The 20,699-nt window shown below is 40.6% G+C and overlaps 1 protein-coding gene across 5 annotated transcripts in view; it reads left to right on the top strand.

Annotated features, from left to right (window-relative positions):
* Window positions 1-20,699, top strand: part of LOC122562112 (alpha-1,6-mannosylglycoprotein 6-beta-N-acetylglucosaminyltransferase B) — an 854,937-nt gene that overhangs the window by 471,323 nt on the left and 362,915 nt on the right. For all 5 annotated transcript variants that reach the window (XM_043714642.1, XM_043714641.1, XM_043714643.1 and 2 more), the window contains one exon: window positions 20,472-20,636. In XM_043714642.1, the coding sequence (XP_043570577.1) occupies window positions 20,472-20,636 (165 nt within the window). The remainder of the gene's footprint in view (window positions 1-20,471; window positions 20,637-20,699) is intronic.

Raw genomic sequence — 20,699 nt, forward strand, 5'->3', positions numbered from 1 at the left:
ACTGAAATAACTCCACGGAGGTTGGTATCCCATCACTTGGTCATCCTTTATTTACACATGGAAAGTCTTGACATTGATCCAGCTCCCTCAGAGCCAACTGTCAGAGTGAACAGGATGTCCGACACTCCTGTTCTTCTCTGACAGCCAGGACCCTATGGATTAACAGCCCCAATCCGGGAGCTCATATTCTATAAGGATCACCTGTCTGTCCTCATTACAATCACTACACTAAGCACCTTAATATTTCCTCCATCACTATGTTTGTCCCAACCAATATTTCACACATCTCCTTAACAACAGTATCTTCATTGTCCCAAAGACAGAGGCAAAGTATATATGAAAACATGATTGCATCTTTCACCTCCGCATGTTATCATTCTGGTCCATTATTGGGCTTATTCTTTTCTTAACTATCCCCTTACCCTTAATATATTTATAAAGCAGCTTTTGAGTTTCTTTGATTTTACTTGTCAATATATTTTCATGCCTGATCTTGCTTTGCAAGTTTCCTTTTTAATTTCACCTCTGCTGTTTGTATACTCTTCCAGGTTTTCTGATAGAAATTTGTTTATTGCCCTATCTTACCCTGTGTGCTTTGAGAAATGGAAGTGGCTCTCGGCCTAGGAGTCGTACATTTTGCTTTTCAGAAAATGCATTTGCTCTGAACCCTTATTATCTCTGCCTTGAATGCCTCCCACTGCTATGTCATTGATTTTCCTTTGAATAACATTTTGCAGTTCAGGTTTGCTAAATTACATTTCAATTTATTAAAACTGGTCTTTCCTTATATGAGCATTTTCACTTTTGGTACAGAAAATTGCAGTAGGTAGGCTACATTTTACCGAGAAATAAACCCAATGCACAGGTCTAAAGGTTCTGTGAACAGGTTAAATTGCCTAATTGTGAGTTTGCACACTTGGGAGCTGCGGACAGCCCCAGCAATATCAGCTGCACCATGTATTCAGTATTGGCAGAACTGTGGGAATGGGAGGTTATCATTCCTAGCAACACTGCATTTGAGTAGGATAATGAGGGAAATGAAATATGATAGACGTTGCAATGTTGGTTAAAGAAATGGGTAGAAGAGTGAGGAGGATTGATTTGCTTGCAAAGGTCGTTAAATGAGGCAATTTGGGTTGAAGTTTAAAACAAAAAAGGACAATTACAGCACTTGGTGTTTACTATAGACACCCAAAAGTTTGCAGGAAATTGAAGCCCAAATATGTAAACAAAGCACGGATTCCAGTGTGAGGTATATACCTTGTATTGTGTTGGGTATGTTTGGAAAGTTCAGGGAGCGGAGTGAGATAGTAAAATGAATTCAGGGTTTGGGGCGACAGTAATTCTCAGGGCAGCTGGTTTGAAAGAAAGGTGGAGTGCTATCTTAGGCCTCAATGCACAATGGAAATAAATAGTAGCCTTTCTTCCTGCCATTTATAAACTGCTTTAAAAATGTGGCCTTTTCATTCTCACCATATTTTGGTGTGGATAGTGTAGGATTGGTTGGTTTCCTCATTCCTGAAGAAGGGCTTATGCCCGAAACATCGATTCTCCTGTTCCTTGGATGCTGCCTGACCTGCTGTGCTTTTCCAGCAACACATTTTCAGCTCTGATCTCCAGCATCTGCAGCCCTCACTTTCTCTCATAGTGTAGGATTGGGTCAATGAACTTCTAACAAGATCATATGATCCTTAGTTACTTATTCAAATGGTAAAATGTTGATCTGGTGTCTACCCACCCTCAATATTTTGGGGGTTAGCTTGGAGGCTGTTCGGAAGGGAGGTTTTTTATCCATTTGACCTATATTACATAGGCACCTGCTGAAAACAAATCCAGCTGGAACCCAAAAAAAAGTGTCCTTCATCTTTCCTTTTCCATAACAAAGCTAAATCTAACTCAATTATAATTACCACCACTGAAATGATGAGCCATTGAATCATTTTCCACCTACCCAGCTTCATGCCCAAATCTAAATCTAGAACAGTCCCTTCTCCTGTTTTGCTTGCTACATACTAGCTAAAAATATTGTCCTGAATGCATTTTCAGAACCTGCATCATCCATGTCTAAACATTAACTCAAATTTGGGAAGTTAATGTTTTCTAATTTTACTGCCCTATTATTTTCACATGTATCAAAAATTTGCCCTCATATCCTCTTGACCATGTTGGAGGCTGCAGTAAACTTCAAGCACTGTGTTTGCCCATTTTGTTATTCTTCAGAATGTTCTCCAGATTGCTTCAGCTGATCATTCTTCTGAGCAAATCATTCCTCCCCACTCTTTTACCTGTTTTTTTTAAACCAACATTGCAATGATTTTCCTTTTAAATACACCTCCCCCCCCCCCACTATCTTGATTGAATATCCTATTACTCAGAATGTTAAGCTGCCATTCCTACTTTTCTTTCAGCCATATTTCAATCATGTTGAAAGCTTACAACTAAAACACAACTTGTTGACATTATCTGAGTCATGAATACTTGAGATCAAGCACAATGTGGCACAATGATAATATCCCTACCTCTGAGCCAGAAAACCTGGATAAGCAGGTCCCACCTCCTACAGAGATGTATAATACCATCTTTAACAGGTTGATTAGAAAACATCACTTTCAATAAATCATGATTGTGGCAGAAGATTGATGCTCTAAGACTGAACATGTCCAACATTTTGCTACCAGCCTGACCTTGTTAATTATTGTCAATACTTAAAATATATTCTGGAATGTCATTTAATATAAGTGACACTTTGGAAGCTCTTTATATGCATACACAGAGCACTCCTGCCTCAGTAATTGAGAAAATAGACACCCTGAGTACCTTTTTAAGACCAGTTTCATAGTAGGAAAGTCAGGTTCAGAGGTTACTAATTGTGAGTGGAATGAAATATAACGGTTAAGAGCTATCAACAATAATACACTGATAATTATGATAAGTATCAGAGAGTCATAGAATGATACAGCACAGAAACAGGCCCTTTGGCCCACCATGTTTATGCCAACCAACAAACATCAATCTACACTAATCCCATTTACCTACAATTGGTCCATAGCCCAGTATACCCCAGCATTTTAAATACTCATCCTGATGCTTCTTAAATGTTGCGGGGGTACTTGCCGCCACCACCCTTCCACACACCAACCTGGGTTAAAACATTTTTATCTCAGATCTCCTCTAAAACACTTGCTCCTCACCTTAAACTTATGACCACACATCTGCAATGGGGAAGAGGTTCTCACAACATATTCTGTGTATGTCTCTCATAATTTTGTATATCTCAATCAGATCCCTCCTCACCTTCCTCTACTCCAAGCAAAACAAACCCAACCGATTCCAGTCTTTCCTATGTTTCATCCCAGGAAACATCCTGGTGAATCCCTTTGGCACCCTTTCCAGTGCAATCACATATTTCCCATAGTGTGATGATCAGAACTGTACACAGTACTCCATCTGTGGCCTCAGCAGTGTTTTATAAAGTTGTAACGAGACTGTGTTCCCCAAAATCCTGTGCCCTGCCTAATGAGACCAAGCATCCCATATGCCATCTTCACCAAAATGTGTTGACACCGTCAGAGATCTATGGACAGTTTGCTTTATTTATTGCATTCATTTATTGTGTATATCCTAAAATGTATCACCTCACACTAATCAGGATAAAATTCCATTTGCCATTGCTTTGTCCAATTACCAGCTGATCTGACTGTAGCCTGCTACCATCCTCCTCACTACCCCCAATTTTTGCACCATCTACAAACTTACTAATTAAACCTACATTCACATCCAAGTCATTAATATACACAACAAACAGCACCGATCCCTGCGGTTCATCGCAGTTCAACCTAAGGCTGAAAGGTTTAGTTTAATTCCTTTCCAAGGAAACTGATATTTCAAACAACTCGACTGATGCAATCATGCAAAGATGTACCAGTAAACATTTCAAAGTTAGCACAGTGGGTTGCCAGTGATGAAAATGTTCCCTTTCTGTCAGTTAGTGGTGCACCGTGAAGTATGATTTCTCAATCTCAATCCTATTTCTTATTCATTGAGACGAATGACAACTGACAAATTTGTTTACAATTATGGGCAATCTTAAGGCTTGTTTTCACTGCAAGTGTTGCATTCAGTGTAAAACTGCATTACTTCACTACAATCTCAGGTTGAGCTTCAATCCTCTTTCACATTGTGCAAGCTTAGGTCTGGTACACAGCAAGAGAATATGCCACACTGATGGCAAGTAGCAGTGTCAACGCTAGTGAAAATCAAATATTGCTGAGATAAGGTACTGCTCCAGTTATTAAGTTGAGAGGATGTTCTATAGTATTGGCCTGGATTTGGTGATGGCAATGACAATTAAATTGTCAATTTTCCCTGTCATTATTATTCTGAAATTGACAGCAGCTCTGGAATCCGCATATGTGCACTTAAATGTAGAAATCCTTAATCACCTCCCAATAGTTTGTGGCATTCAAGTCTTCCCTCCGCGCCCCCCCAAACCACCACCACCACCACCACTGTCCCATGAGTATTTAGAAATTGCTAAACCAATGTGAATATGCATTTTACCCCATTAATTTAATTGTATAAACACTTCAAGAAACCTATACTTTCTTGAAAACTGGTTATACTTCATTCAACAATGTAGTAAATATATTTTTGGAATGTCAAATATGCCAATTATTATGAAAATACAGTTTATTAATAGTTTTTAACTTATTTATTCGAACATGTATTTATGATATTTAAGTTTCTAACTTAATCTCATGTGCACATCTCAGTCATTTACTTTTGCCCCTGCAAAAATTGAAAATTTCAGTTCATTTTGTTTCCTTCTTGCTCACTGTAAAATTAAATGGGATGAGCTGCTTGCTCTGCTTGGAGACATCTTTGGGCTGTGATGATCCCAATGACTTGTCAGCAGTTTCAAATTGACAGAGACAAAGGACAAATCCACAACAAAGAAATAACCAGATCTTTTTGAATAGCTTCTTTGTGAGGTTAGAAATGTCTTCGTTTTGAGGTTAGAAATAAAGTTTAAGATTGACAAAGCATAAAAGAGAGATGGGTTTTTTTGTCAAATGAATAAAAATGAACTCACCAATATCAAACTCATTTAAAAGCAATTTACTGTATGATTATATAGAGCCACATATGCCCAAAAGATTGGGATTTTGAGGGCTATTTATTACTTGTTTGTTCTTTCTAATGAACAGTAATACAGTGCAACAACTATAACTTCAAATTAATTCATACAAATACATACTCACTTTTGTATCCACTGAAACTTAAGTAAAACTATGCTTTAATAAAAAAAACGATATTTTGATAATGTCTCAGAGTAAAATTGCAAATATTTGTCATCATTAAAGATCATTGAGATTGACAGCAAAGCCATCATGAAAATGTGTGTGATGTAGTTGAGTAAACCCTAGAAGATCACAGTCAATTAGAGGTTTATGTTTCAAGAAGCAGATTTTACCATTGATTGGCAATTACTCATTAATATTTTACATATGTTCTCCACATGTAATCATTCATTAACAGAAAATAAACAAGCAGTCTTAATAAATAAGGCATTAATTATCCTTTTCATTCTATTCATAGAGGAGTTAGACAAAATCATTACTTCTCAGTTAGTTGGTTATTACATTTCCTTATTTTGTAGCTTATAAAGTTTGAGTCAAAAGATAATTGTTTCACAATAAATCCAAAGTCATTGCATGGAATTTTAAACAGCATGCACACCTTTGTAAAACCCTTGCGGGTATCTTTACAGCTATTTTAACAAGTCCACAATTTATGTACAACTTGTAAAATGGATGTATAACTCACTTTGCTATTATCATTGTGGCACTTGAGCATAACAGTGTCACAATGCACCAATGACATAAATAAAATATGGTTCTGTTGCCCCAAGAGAACAATTATTCCCTCCTCTCCTTTTGTCAAGCACACAATCTAGAATAGGGTATTGTTTGATGCATCTTTCATGAATATTTCAACATGCTCCTTGATTTCCATTCAAGCGATACCTTGATGTTAAAACTCTCATCATATTTTCAAATCGCTGTGTGACCTGATTTCTCCCAATCTTTGTAACCTCCTTCAGCCCTACAAATTTCTTTGATCCCTACATTCAATGAATTTTGGCCACTTGAGCATTCCTGATTTTATTCACTTCACCAATAGAAACTGTACCTTCAGCTGCCTAAATTCAGGAATTTCATCCCTACAGCTCCATCTCTTCACCTCTTTTTTCCTTTCAGAAAGTGATCCTTTAAAAACTCACCTCTTTTGCCAAGCTTTTGACCAACTATCCCAAAGTTACCTTGTGTGGTCAAATGTTGTTTGGTAGTGCTCCTGTATAGCACGTTGAGATATTTTATAATGTTAAACGTGCTATATAAATTGCTGTGCCATGCAAATTGTTGTTACTATTCTTTGATAAGGGATGAGAAGTATTTGCAATTCCAGATTTGGGTATCTTGATTTCAATGACGTATTCATTGGTGAGAAAGCCAGGCATTTCCCATGAGAAGAGAAAACTGAGAGATCCATATATCTAGTTTAATAGGATCCCATTTAACCAACAGGGAGATTATTGTCTTTTGTTTTGTGTAATATCTTTCATGCATGAAGAATGTTTTGTCTGTGCAATCAGTGGGAAGCACCTTTCGAACCATTAGTTTGTCTTCATTTGCGTCAGTACTTCTATTCAAGAGAGCAAGCCAATATTTGCAAATGGAGATGGCTAAAATAGAGAAAGATAAAGGAATGTGCAGAAAATCTGGGTCACTCATAATTAAGTCTGCTGCTTGTGTCAATGATAGCAAAATTTCAGAATGTTTTTTTTTCTGTGCATAGAGTTTTGGTGCAGTGGGGAAATTTGAACATTCATATGTTACTAACTCCTTTCCAGCTTTAATTTGGCTCATGTTTATTGTAACAAGGCATTTGCTGTGACAATTTAGCTTACTATGCTATCATTTCAGTCAGCAAAACTTAGCATCCTTAGGCAATCCTACTTTTCCTCATGTACTTGATTTTGACAATTTTAAGCTATTTCGGTATTATTGTATCAGTGAACAATATTATTCCCTTTTATTCTGGTGTGCATCTCCTTCAATGCATCAATAAATGCAGTTGATTGCAGTTTTATTATATATAAAGATAACAAGAACACAATAGCAGTTTACAATCCCAATGATTAAGACATAAGTTACTTAGTTTTAGGAAAGTGAAGATTTTTTTTAAATTTACTATTCAGACAGCATTATTTGTTTCTATTTTCTCCTGCCCTAGTGTCAAGTATGGTTTGTCAAACTTTATCCTGCATTGCTCCATAGTTGGTGATGGAACTATGTGCAATTGATCTTTCTGTATGAGCTTTAGTTTAATTGTAATTCTATATTTATCACGACCAATTATTTTCTGTTTGTCACCTCTCTGACCAATCACTCGCAGGTGAAATTAATACTTCATCTATTCCCTTCAGTTCACTGTATACCAGATCTAGGAAACCTAGCGGGACAACTTAAACTTCATGCTTCTGCTTTGTTGCTCCAGGGAACATAACTTCTATAATGTAGGCAATTTATTCAGGGTATACAATTACTGCCAGAGCGTTCTTTTATTCAAGACATATAATTACTCTGTGGCAGGCAATCCATCCACTTCATACAATTAATATCTGGCCTTTCTTGTACCCAGAGTTCAAGCAATTTCTATTTGTAGCATATGGCTTTCTTCCATCTGTACAATTGCAGCAATGTAGTCATCAAATGTGGTGCACATTTTCCAGTTAAATCACTACACAGCATGACCTGTACTGTATTGTACTAAATTCTGCAATCCAGATAGCACTGTTAAATGTCCTCATTCATGAAAGGGTAGCATTAACCCAAATACATTGCAACAATTAAATATAAGCTGAGCTGTTGAAACAAATTAATTATACTGACAGGCCTGCCTAGAAAATTGTGATTCCACGAGGGTAAACTGAAAACAATTGAGCTCAATTACGGAGATCCTAATGGGATCCTAAATATATTGTAGTATCCAGCTAGACTCGACCATGGGGAAGAGAATTGCATGAAAAGCAATGAGCATATTAAATAACAAAAGAAGAAAACCAAAGAGTAAGTAGCCAAAATCTTGTGGTGTAATGAATAACAATGATCAGTTGTGTATTTCTCATTAAATATACTGATATGTTGGGCAAACGCATGCTTCCTTTGGAATTTTTAAAATCTTCCAGTGTGTTTCAGTTTGTTCACATCATGTGCATAGACCTAGCACTGTTGAATTACAATCTGCACTAACAGTGTAACAGTGTCATTTTATATTGTATTTCTTGCATTCTTACAGGGTATTCAAATAACAATGGATAAAATAGTGAAATATTTTGAAAATTAGTTCTGAAAGAGGAAATGAGGAAGAATGGATAATGTGTAAAATAAAGATTGGAAAACATTTCAAGCGATATTAGGAAAGCAATAAATAATTCTGAACATTTTGCATAGTAAGCGAGCTATTAAAGGATAAATGTGATTGTGTCAGGTTTTGAAAATGGGAAGAAAATTAATATAGTAGAAATAGGAAGGTATTTTTATTATGTACTTCAAATTGTGATGAATGGAATGGGCTGATTCTTACAGAAATTGGTTAGTTGAGATTTTCATTTAGTTTCATGGAGGGTTTCTCTCTGCAAGTACTAGGGAGTTTTCTCACACTACTGTCCCAAACCCACCTCATTTAAGGGACACCATGTCTGTCTTTTCCAATGCTAACACAATTCGCTGGCTCACTGTAGGTGGAAGTACTGGCCACTGCTGGGGTGTCCCACGATCAATACTGCTGGTGATGTCTTTAAAAGGTCATCATGCATCTGATAAAGTGATGGCTGCCCCTGTGCTGTCCAGCACAAATCAAGGCTTTTCACACAGATGTGGCAGACAAAGAGAAATTGGTGCCTGTGTTACGGACAAGTATCTGGAGGCGCTGGTGGTCAGCATGCTTCAGGGAAAGCCCATCCTCTTCCTCCAGGACTGGCAGAGAAATGTGCCAAGCTGTGCCAGCCTTGTCCAAGGTTGCCATCCCGGTCAGGAATGTCCAGCAGTAACCCAAGAGGGTGAATGGCCTTCTCTGCTCCTCGACACGGTCCTGTCCCCATTAGTCCAAGAACTCCCCACCTACGTTCGTGACACCACCCACGCCCTCCACCTCCTCCTAAAACGCCACCATCCTTTCTGTGCCACCTCACACTCACTCTATCTCTGAACACTCTCCCACGAAGGCTCATGCTTTATCACCATTGCATGTAGCATCTTTCCTCGCTCACCCTGTCCCTCCCAACCCAAAACAAAATTACAAATCCCATATGACCTCTGTGCTGCCTTCACCCTCACTTGTGCCACCTCACCACTACACTAACACTAACAACTGTGCCAGCTATTTTTTTTCTCACTCTACCCCTTCTTTTCTTTCAATCCAGGTGAAAACAGTCCATAATGGGGCAGAAAAAGCCAGGTCAGGCACTAGGGAGTCAGGCTTACAGCTCCTCATCTTCAATGAGGAGAGTCTCTTGGCCCGGGTTGACCTCTGCACTGACCTCCACCATGAAGAATAGGGCATGGATTCAGGAGGGGATGCATCAGCAAGGCTGCATTCAGTATCACTCAGGATAGTAGGAATATTAGCGGTGCTGCTGCCTCAGGCAGCAAATATTATTAGTGTATCACAACGATTAATGGGATTACTTCATAATGTTGCATGATATGGTCATGGGTGCTTAGGAGAAGGATGGGACCTCATGTACAAATCTACCTGCTGCACCTATCCATGACAGTATCTGTAGGAATGACCACCACACAGACCTTGTGAAGATTGAGTTATATCTTCACATTGGGATATCCCAAATCATGAGGGCACCATAATTGTGCTAAATGAGATAGACTTAGAAGCTTTATTCCCTCAAATTTGTTTTTCTCCAGCTCAGATTTCCGAGGTTCAGGTGTGACAGAGACTTCAGAAGCAGGAAGTCAATGTCCGTACGCCACTCAGCACGTGCGGATCCTCAGAGTGACTGTGCTGCCATGCAGCATGGAGGAAAAATTGGCTAGAACAGGTCTAACAACTCAAGATTGGGCATCTATGAGTACTGTGAGCCCTCAGCAACAACAGAGTCATATTTTAATAAAATCTACAACGTCATGGCCTGGCATATTCCCCACTCTATCATGACCAGTGTCCAGAAGGGCATGCCATGGGCACCCTCAGGCAAATCTGAAAATGAGGTGCCAACCTGGTGGTACTACAGTGCTACTTACATGCCCAAATCAGCAAAAGCAGCTAATATTAGAGAGAGCTAAGCAATCCCATAAAACATGAATCAAATTTAAGTTCTGTAGTCCTGCTATATTCAGCCATGAATGGTGCTGGGAAACGAATCAGCTCACTGAAGGAGGAGGCTCCACAATGATGAGAGAACCAAGCACAACAGTGCAAAGGATAAGGCTGAAAAATTTACAAGAATATTTAGCCAGAAGCCCTGGGTGGATGATCCTAAATGGCCTCCCTCAGTGTCCAGCATCACAGTTGCCAGTCTTCAGCAAATTTAATTCACCCCATGTGATATCAAGAAATGGCTGGAAGCACAGGATACTGCCATGGCTATGGGCCCTGGCAACATTCCAGCAGCAGTACTGACATGTGCTCTAGAATAAGGCAGAGATGCATGAGAGGGTACACCAGCAAGCCTGCCTTATGTACCACACGAGACTGCATGAATACTGAAGGGATGCTTCTGCCTCCCTTGTCAAGCCTACCCACTCCTGCTATAAATAAAAAGCTGGACAAATTCACCCTGGACAATTGTTGCCTTCATCAGTCTACTTTCAGTCTTCAATAACATGGTGGAAGAAGTCATCAACGGTGCCATCAAGCAGCATTTGCTTCATAACAACCTGATAACTGACATTCAGCTTGGGTTCCACCAGGGCCACTCAGCTCTTGACCTCATTACAGCCTTGGTTCAAACATGGACAAAAGAGTTGAAATCTATAGGTGAGGTGAGTGTGGCAGCACTTGGCATCAAAGCTGCATTTGACTGTGTAGCATCAACAAGCCCTGGCAAAACTGGAATCAACGGGAATTGGGGGCAAATTCTTTGCTGGTTAGAATCAGGCCTGGCACATTTTAATCTCTTTATGATTGTTGGAAATCAGCCATCTCAGCTCCATGGCATCTCTGCAGGCGTTCCTCAGATTGGTGTCCTAGGCTTAACAATCTGTTTCATCAATGACCTTCCTTGTATCAAACGGTCAAAGTGGGAATGTTTACCAATAACTATATATTGCTGAGTACTGTTTGTGACTCCCACTATCCCCCACCACCCCACCCAGATACTGACACAGTTCTTGTCCAAATTTAGCAAGACCTGGACAATATCCAGATTTGGGCAATTGGCAGTTGTGGCATACAAGTGCCTGGCAATGACCACCCCAACAATAGAGAATCCAGCCATCAGCCCAGAATTACAATGGTGCCATTGTCACTGAAACCCCAACAATATCACACCATGTTTACCATTGAACAGAAATGGAACTAGACTAGCCATATACATACTGTGGTACAAGAGCAGCTCAGACACTAGGAATCTTTCAGCAAGTAATTCACCACCTGACTCCCGAAAACCTATCCACCATCTACAAATTCAGGATTAGGATAGAATACTCTCCATTTGCCTGGATGAGTGCAATTGCAACAATACTCAAGAAGCTTGACACAATCCAACAAAAATTAGCCACTTGATTACCAACACATCCACAAGTATTCACTCCTTTCACCACCGACATTCTGTAGAAGCAGTGTGTACCATCTACAATATGTACTACAGATATTCCCAAAGGCTGCTTAGACAGAATCTTCCAAATCCCTATTCACTACCATCTAGAAGGACAAGAGCAACCGATAGATGGAAGCACCATCACATGCAAGTCACGCTCCAAACCACTCAATGATTCTCCCTGGTATTCAAGATGGAGTTGTGGATAAGCAAGCAATGACACTAGATTCACCAGATTCCCATTTTGATTTCCATGTTAGAAATTCTCAACATCCATTTTCTATCCATATATTTATTTTCTATCCCTCTCCATCTATCAGCTGTGAGATTCCTCTACCCATTCAGCCAGGTTTCAGTTTTGGAGGATGCCCTCCTGCTGACTTGCAAGTTCAGTTGGTGTTGGGACACTGGCTTTAATTGGCTCTTTAAATGGCCTAATTGTATCCAGCCACTTGTTGTTGGATAGCTGCAGATCCCTATCCATTCATGCCACTTGACCCCCAACCCTCTCGTAAAATGATCTCGAGATAGAAACTTGCTACTCTTTAATGGCAAATTGCTTCTGGTTCCACCTCCTCATCCCAACACATCTGGTTTGATTTCATTTGATTTTATTTATTGTCACATGTATCTAAGTACAGTGGAAAGCTTTGTTTGCGAGCAGTACAGGCAGATTATAGGGTAAAGAAAACTTGGACAGAGTGAGGCGTGCAGTTTACACTGCACAGGATGTGCATAAAGCAAGATCAACATTAACAAGATCAACATTACTTGATATTAGAGAGTCCATTCATCAGTCTAATAACAGCTGGGAAGAAGCTGTTCTTGAACCTTTTGGTCAGCATGGATCAGTTTGGGCCAAAGGGTCTTTCTCTATGCTACAGAAATCTATGATTCTATAACCTGTTGGTGCATGTGTTCAAGCCTCTGTACCTTCTGCCTGTTGGAAGAGGTTGTAGAAGAGCATTACTAGGGTTGGAGAAACCTTCGATGATGATGGCATTTTCAACGGCAATGAGAATTGTAAATGGAGTCCATGGAGGGAAGATTGGCTTCTGTGATGGTCTGGGCTGTGCACACAACCCTCTGTAGTTTCTTATGGTCTAGGCAGAGCAGTTGCCAGACCAGTCCATTATGCACCTGGATAGAATGCTCTCTATGGTGCATCTGTAAAAGGTGGTGAAGGTCCTTCTGGACATGCTGAGTTTTGTAGGCTGCCTGAGGAAGCAAAGGTCTTGTGACTTCTTTACAATCACATCTACATGGGTAATCTAAGACAGTTCCGCCTGTTCTTGATCAACTTCACTTACACCATTTCTTTGCAAGCAGAAGTATAGGAGTTACTGCATGCAACATCTGGGGATCTGAAGTTTTGTGACTTTATGAACACTGCAGAGTTCCCAAAATAATAAATGACCAAAACATGCTTGAGTCTGATTGACAACATGAAATAACTCCAGTACATTTACAAGTCAAAGCAATAATTTCAGTCATAGCCAAGTTTGCCAAAGAAGTGGGGCACATTTCAAACGCAGGTGAGTTATTTAGACCTCTGAGTTATTAAGACCTCTGAGTTCCACCTCAACAACATGGCCACCTTGTTCCTACTACAGCTCATCTACTGCTAAAGTGCTCATCATTGTTAATTTATCACTGCCCCTCTGAACAGTTTCAACACTATACCCTCTGTAAACCTGATACAATCCAATATTGTACTTCCTGTGTCTGAACTCCTCTAAAGCTGCTTTCTCCCATAACCCCTGTGCTCTAACAATCTACATGTGCTCTTGTTCAAGCAGCACTAAAATCCTAACTCTTTCTCTTGTTTTCAAAGCCCTCATCCTTCCTTGTCTCTATAATCCCCTACAATCCTGCGACTCACTGCTCTATTTCGACTGTTCTATGTTGGCCTCTTGAGCATCCTTACCTTTACACCATCGTTAACAGTATCATCTCCAGTGTCCCACTTTCTAATTGTCTTCCTAGTCACTGAATGAGGTGGACACTTAGTCAAGTTCAACCCTTTGAATTTGATTCCAGCTCACATGTGCAACAAACATTACTTACATCTTCCAGGACCAAGGTTGGTCCTAGAGGATCTCTGAAAACAATCCTGGTTATAACAACTTTTGCCAAAACAATTGTTGCTTCATGAAGTCACCTCTTTACAATAGGCATTGTCTCAGTGTATGTCAAATCTGACCAGGATAATTTATTCCCCTCTGTAACTGCCAAACATGCTAATATTAATAAGATTAAATACAGTCTTGCTAACATTTTGTACTTCAGCACATAGAATGCTCCTTTTGCTGTCAGCAATTTGAAGCAAAGCATCAAACAATCAGAAAATGTGTGATAAGGCACAATTCCAAATATCATATTCCTCTGTGTAAACTGTATTTACATCCTTTAATGTCAAACTGCTGATATTTTTGGCACTGGTTAAAGGACAAACTAACTTTGGTAACTTACAACTGTTCCTAATCGTTCAAAACATGGACTGAAATGCAATCGTGTACTAATGTCTGTCTTTGTCTGCCACAGTCCTGTCTCCTTAACCATGAGGCATGCTTACTGTATACAGACAGGCCTCCTTCAAGGACCGCAATTTCTCCTCCCACACGGTCAACGATGCCCTCCAGTGTATCTCCTCCACTTCCCGAAACCTTGGCCCTTGAACACCACCCCTCCAATCGCAACAAGGATAGAACACCCCTGATCCTCACCTTCCACTCCACCAACCTCCAGATACAATGCATCATCCACCTACAGCCAGACTCACCACCAGAGGTATATTTCCCTCTTCACCCCTATCTGCATTCTGCAGAGACCATTCCCTGCACGACTTGCTTGTTAGGTCCATGCCACCCACCAACCCACCCTCCACTCCCAGTACCTTCCCGTGCCACCGCAAGAGGTGTAAAACATGCACCGACACGCCCTCCTCATTTCAATCCAAAGTCCCAAAGGGTCCTTCCACATTTGGCAGTGATTTTCCTGCACCTCTACATAGAATGTAGAAAATAGAGAAGTATAGCACAGAACAGGCCCTTCGGCCCACAATGTTGTGCCAAGGATTATTCCTTATCTAAAATAAAATAACCTAACATACGCACCTCTCAATTCACTGCTGTCCATGTGCATGTCCAGTAGTTGCTTAAATGTCCCTAATGACTCTGCTTCCAGCACCACTGCTGGCAACGCATTCCATGCATTCACAACTCTCTGCATAAAGAACTTACTTCTAATGTCTCCTCTATACCTTCCTCCTAATATCTTAAAACTATGACCCCTCATCCCAGTCAATCCTGCTCTGGGGAAAAGTCTCTGGCTATTGACTCTATCCATGCTCTCATTACCTTGTATACCTCGATCAGGTCACCTCTCTTCCTCCTTCTCTCCAGAGAGAAAAGTCTGAGCTCAGTCAGTCTCTCCTCATAAGATAATCCCTCCAGTCCAGGCAGCATCCTGGTTAACCTTCTTGGCACCGTCTCAAAAGCCTCTGCATCTATCCTATACTAGGGCAACCAGAACTGGTCACAATATTCCAAGTGTAGTCTGACCAGGGTCTTGTAGAGCTGCAGCAAAACCTCACCACTCTTAAACTCTATCCCCCTGTTAATGAAAGCCAAAACACCATCTGCATTCTTAACAACCCTATCCACTTAGGTGGCAACTTTGAGGGATCTATGCACTTGAACACCAAGATTCTTTTGTTCCTCCACACTGCCAAGAATCCTGCCTTTAATCCTATATTCAACACTGAAGTTCGATCTTCCAAAATGCATCACTTTACATTTATCCAGGTTGAACTCCATCTGCCATTTCTCAGCCCAGCTCTGCATCCTGTTTAAGTCGTGCTGCAACCTGCAATAGCCCCCGATACTAACAATGGTACCTCCAACCTTTGTGTCATCAGCAAATTTACTAACCCACCCCCCAACCCAAGTCATTTACAAAAACTACAAAGAGCAGAGGACCAAGAACAGAGCCCTGATGGACACCACTCACCACTGACCTCCAGGTAGAATACATTCCATCTACAACAATTCTGCCTTCTGTCAGCCAACCAATTCTGAATTCAGACAGCCAAATCTCCCTGTATCCCATACCTCCTGACTGTATGAATGAGCCTACCATGGGAGACCCTTATCAAATGCCTCACTGAAGTCCATACGTCATTTACTGTGTCCTTTATTTCCGATGTGGTCTACTCTACACAGGATGCCAATTTGCAGAACATTTCAGAGAACACCTCTGGGACACACACACACTAAACAACCCCTCCGCCCTGTAGCCAAACAGTTTAACTCCCCCTCCCACAGTTTAACTCCCCCTCCCATCAAGGACATGCAAGTCCTGAGCCTCCTCCACCGCCAGATTCTAGCCACCTGAAGCCTGGAGGAAGAACACCTCATGGGACCTTGGGACCCTCCAACCACATGGGATCAATGTTTATTTCACCAGTTTCCTCATCGCCCCTCTCCCTACCTTATCCCAGATCCAACCCTCTAACTTGGCACCTCCCTCTTGAGCTGTCCTACCTGTCCATCTTCTTTCCCACTTATCTGCTCCATCCTCATGGCCCAGTATTTTCGAGGAATGGCAATTTCACACAGATTGTCACTCCATCCCTTTTCTGAAAAGAGGGGACTGCCTAATTTTAATATGTGTGTCTGATCAAGGCCCCTTCAGAAATGCAGAGCTTTACTTTCCTTCTGCCAGTTCATTCCGAGTGCAGAACTAATCAGGAGGCAAAACAAGGCTCATTTTTCTTACAGCAGAAATTCTAAAATCTTAGACAGCATGTTTTCAGCCCCAAGTAACTGTTTCTAATGAACAGTACACCATGACCTTCAAAGATCTGTGAAAAAGTGGCTCAACAAGCAATCCAAAAATGAAGTTGTCAAAAGTAAGGTTAAGGCTTTTTGAAGGTACCATATTTGTGCCAAGAGGACAGATTATTCTGTGACCCCAATGCAATAACATGATCAAAGATCTGGAGTTGCCCAGATCATTGATAGCAAGCAAATGCCACTCATCTCAGCTGTAACAAGTCTAAGGTTTGGACTTGTAACTATCAACATATGAAGAGAGGTTCGGAAAGTGTTGCTGCATAAGGAACTATTGACCATGGAACACACACTAGATGCATACAACAATTGCCTCACAGGATGTTTGATGTCTTCCAGGAGTTCGTCATCTCAAAGTAGCTGCAAATATAAGACTAACAGCGCATCTGCTGAAGAATGTTCCACCTGCCCTAAAGACCAACCTGAAAGACAAATTAGAATAGCTGGAAAAGAAGGGAGTAATCGAGAAAGTGGTCATTCTTAAAGAATGGATTAGCAGTATCATAGCAGTGTAAGAGTCTGGAAAGCTAACAGTATGCATTGACACAAAGGAACTAAATGAAACCCAAAAGAGATGTCAGTACACTGTACTAGCCATTGAAGGACCCAGATAATGTTTTCATGTGACATACAAGCAAGGAAAGCAGATATAAATGCTGTCAAGAATAGCACTCCCAATGAAGAAAATGGAAGGTGCTACAACAGATTGTAAATTTTTCCAGATTCAATATGAAACAACAGCTTGTCACACTCTGGACCATCAGAGGCAGCAGAGCAGCAGAGGCATTGAAACATCACACAGCTGAACAGCTAATATCAATAACATATACGCATTTCATTAAGAGACTGGCATGATTTAAGGTCACTGGGCTGAATCTTGTGATTTTGTTTTGGATAAGTGTCAGTTTCATTGGGTTTGTTAGAAGTTTTTTTTTTGCCTCAATGACCGAGTAACATCTCTCACCATATCTAACCAAACTTATCACACTAACTATCCAATCAGCTATATTTCACCCCCCCCAACCCATTTCTAGTCCCATCCCAGATGAACTTCCCACTGAATATCCCAGAATTGACTGACAGCCTGTGATAGGACAGAAAGATTCAAGGTAGTTGGTGGGATCTGCCTCACCACCATGTCCAACTCCTGACCCTGTTTGAAGAGAGGATCCTGGCAGCTGACTGAGCATTTCCAATGCCCCGGACAGCTATCAGAGCCTACTCTTAACTTACTGTGTCAGGATGTCCTGACTGAAGCCTATCCTCATCGACTTGATTGATTAACTTGATTGACAGCTATGAAAATCATCCTGGCTTTGTGTCTGCACTGAACAGCATGGCAATAGAACAATAATGTGAGCCTGATATCTCTGAGTGAGGGGGAGAAGCTCAAAAAGACAAGGCAATGCAAGGCAGAGATGCTGTAAACATCCTGGTATGTTCAAAGTGAGTGAGCGCTGAGAGCAAGTGAACACCTGTAGATGCAGTCTGGTCCAGTCCCTGAGCTGGCTGTGTGTCCCTGAATGTTGTTGAACATCGTCACTGCAGCATCACAATAATGGCCACCATTTCACCCAAGACTCAGCATTGAAGTGCAGAAGCATCCTGTAAGTGGACTAGAGATGTGCCATGAGGACTCCTCGCGGCTGGCACAGACGAAGGATGCATGTGGCCAGTGCCCATTGAACGTGTTCTGAATTTTAAGTGCTTGTTGTCCAACATGGCAAGCAGCTGGTGAGCTGAATTGGCCAAGAGCCCACTCTGACTTGCATGTCGAGAACTCTTGCCATCTAGTTTGTGCATGGCAGGTGGTAGGATGGGGAGCTGCACATTAATGAGGCAAGATAACGATATTAATCTGCAATAATCCCCCTTATTAGGCAACTCACTGCTCCCTGGTGTGAATCTCATTTTGACACCTGGAATCTAGTTAAAATATTCAGAGAGTGCCTCTAACATCAAGATATGCCTTGCTGGACATATTGCACAATTCTGCTACATTCTTGCCATAGTCTGGTTGCTCAGGCCCAAATAAAATTCTGCCCTGTGTGTGCAATACATGTACACAGTCTGATGGAAATAATGAACTGCTAAGGCATGACAACCTGTATATATATTTGGTAACTTGGACAACTAAGAACGTATATGATAATGTGATGGAGAGTTTTGCAAAGATCAAGTCTTCAGGCCCAAGGAGAACATAACAAATCCACTTTATTCAAGCTTGTACCACAGGTGGGAGAGGTCAAGCTCAGAGACACTCTGCCATCTACAGCTCAAAACACCATTTTCATAGCTTATTCTGTCATGATGGTTAACATTGTTCCAGAATAAACCATGTATGTCATAAACCATTCTCTTTCTTCATTTTGCAAAACTAGTTTGTAGTTGCATACCCTGTATATCTTGGGTCTCTCAATCGCTATATGGCTTTATCAGAATTTCTGCTTCTGTGTCATTTTCAGGGCTTATCTGTCCTCACTACCTATCTACTGCACTCAAACTCATGGTGAGATACTGTGCAATTATCTTGAACAATACAAATGGTCGTTGGACCTTAAGTAACTGCTGATTGTTTCCTTTTTATGGACATGTGGTTAAACTGCATATTCAAACTTATTTCCTGCTGCATACTGTTTTAAAGTACTCTGCTCCTTCCCTTGCAGCTTCCCATTTATGTTTTCTGATCCTGTTTCCGTTTCGCCTTAATGCGTCCCTTATTTCCTCTTGTATATCAAAAAACTGACGTTTGAATTGAAAAGCACTCATGTACAAATGTATATCCTATCCTAGTGTGCTGTAGTCATATGACATTGAAAGGCACACTATTTAAGCAGAAATCTTAAACTTCACATTAAAGTCCTTATGTTGCAGTGTTGTACACTCAAATAATTTGTATTGATTAAGTTTACTAATGTACTAAAAAGGTAGCACCACAGTGCCCTCAGGGGGGGAAAACATTCAGCTTGACATCGAGGTCATTTTTATCCACTCTCTTCTCCAAATCATGTCATCTTTCATTTCTGATTATCGATCAGTATTTGATAAAAAACACACAGCTGCTTAATGGTCAACCTGCAATGTGTAGCGCTTGTGTGGGCTCATCAAATATTGACTTAGCCTTATCCGACCTACAAAACTAGTGGATAGGTGAAATCCTAATGTATATCACTTTACCGAGCAGGATACTGGTTTGAATTTGGTAATTTTATTTAAGATGAACAAACACTAATTTTTACACATTGATCCAGGTGTTCATTTTGACATTTAAAGGAATGTGCCAGCATTTGTAACTGTCAGTTAAGCAATGGATGCAACAGGAGATTTGAGTTCCGAAAGCATGTCAATTGTTAAATATTTGGAGGAGCATTCCTTTTGTGCCGATATACTCACTATACCGTTGGGTTTGTATCAAACAAACAACTCAACGTACAAAGTGAGTATATCAGTTTCCCTAATCTTTGGAATAAATAGCTTACTCTCATAGACTCACCATGTCCTTTTTAAAGTGCCCATGATAAGTTCATTTGACTCTGAGAAAATAGCACAATGAAAAATATCAGATCAATAGTAGACACAAGATTTTTTTTTAGCTTGCCATGGTTCAGAGTTGGTAAAATTCCTTTCCCACCTTTTCTGGAAATCAGACTTCAAATCCAATTGAGAAGTAATGCTCTGCAAAAATGTATGATATGTTCATGGGCGTGTGAAAATGCAGTGGATGATAACAGATCTTTTTTCCACTTTGTTCTTCTTTTCCTTATTGCTGCTTCATGAAGTGGATGAGAGCCAGGTGGACCTCAGATCCTTGTTATGCTTATTATGGTGTTGATGGCACGGACTGCTCCTTTCTCTTGTACCTCAGTGAAAAAGAGTGGTTTTGCCCCCCACCACCATGGAAAAATCATACTGCTTTCCCTCCCAGGACTGAAACAAAAGTGCAGGTATGTCACTGCTTTATCATTAAAATGCTGTTAACTATATTCAGTGCAAAGGCAGTAGCCAAA

Source organism: Chiloscyllium plagiosum, chromosome 24 (assembly GCF_004010195.1).
Source record: "Chiloscyllium plagiosum isolate BGI_BamShark_2017 chromosome 24, ASM401019v2, whole genome shotgun sequence".
Lineage (NCBI taxonomy): Eukaryota > Metazoa > Chordata > Chondrichthyes > Orectolobiformes > Hemiscylliidae > Chiloscyllium > Chiloscyllium plagiosum.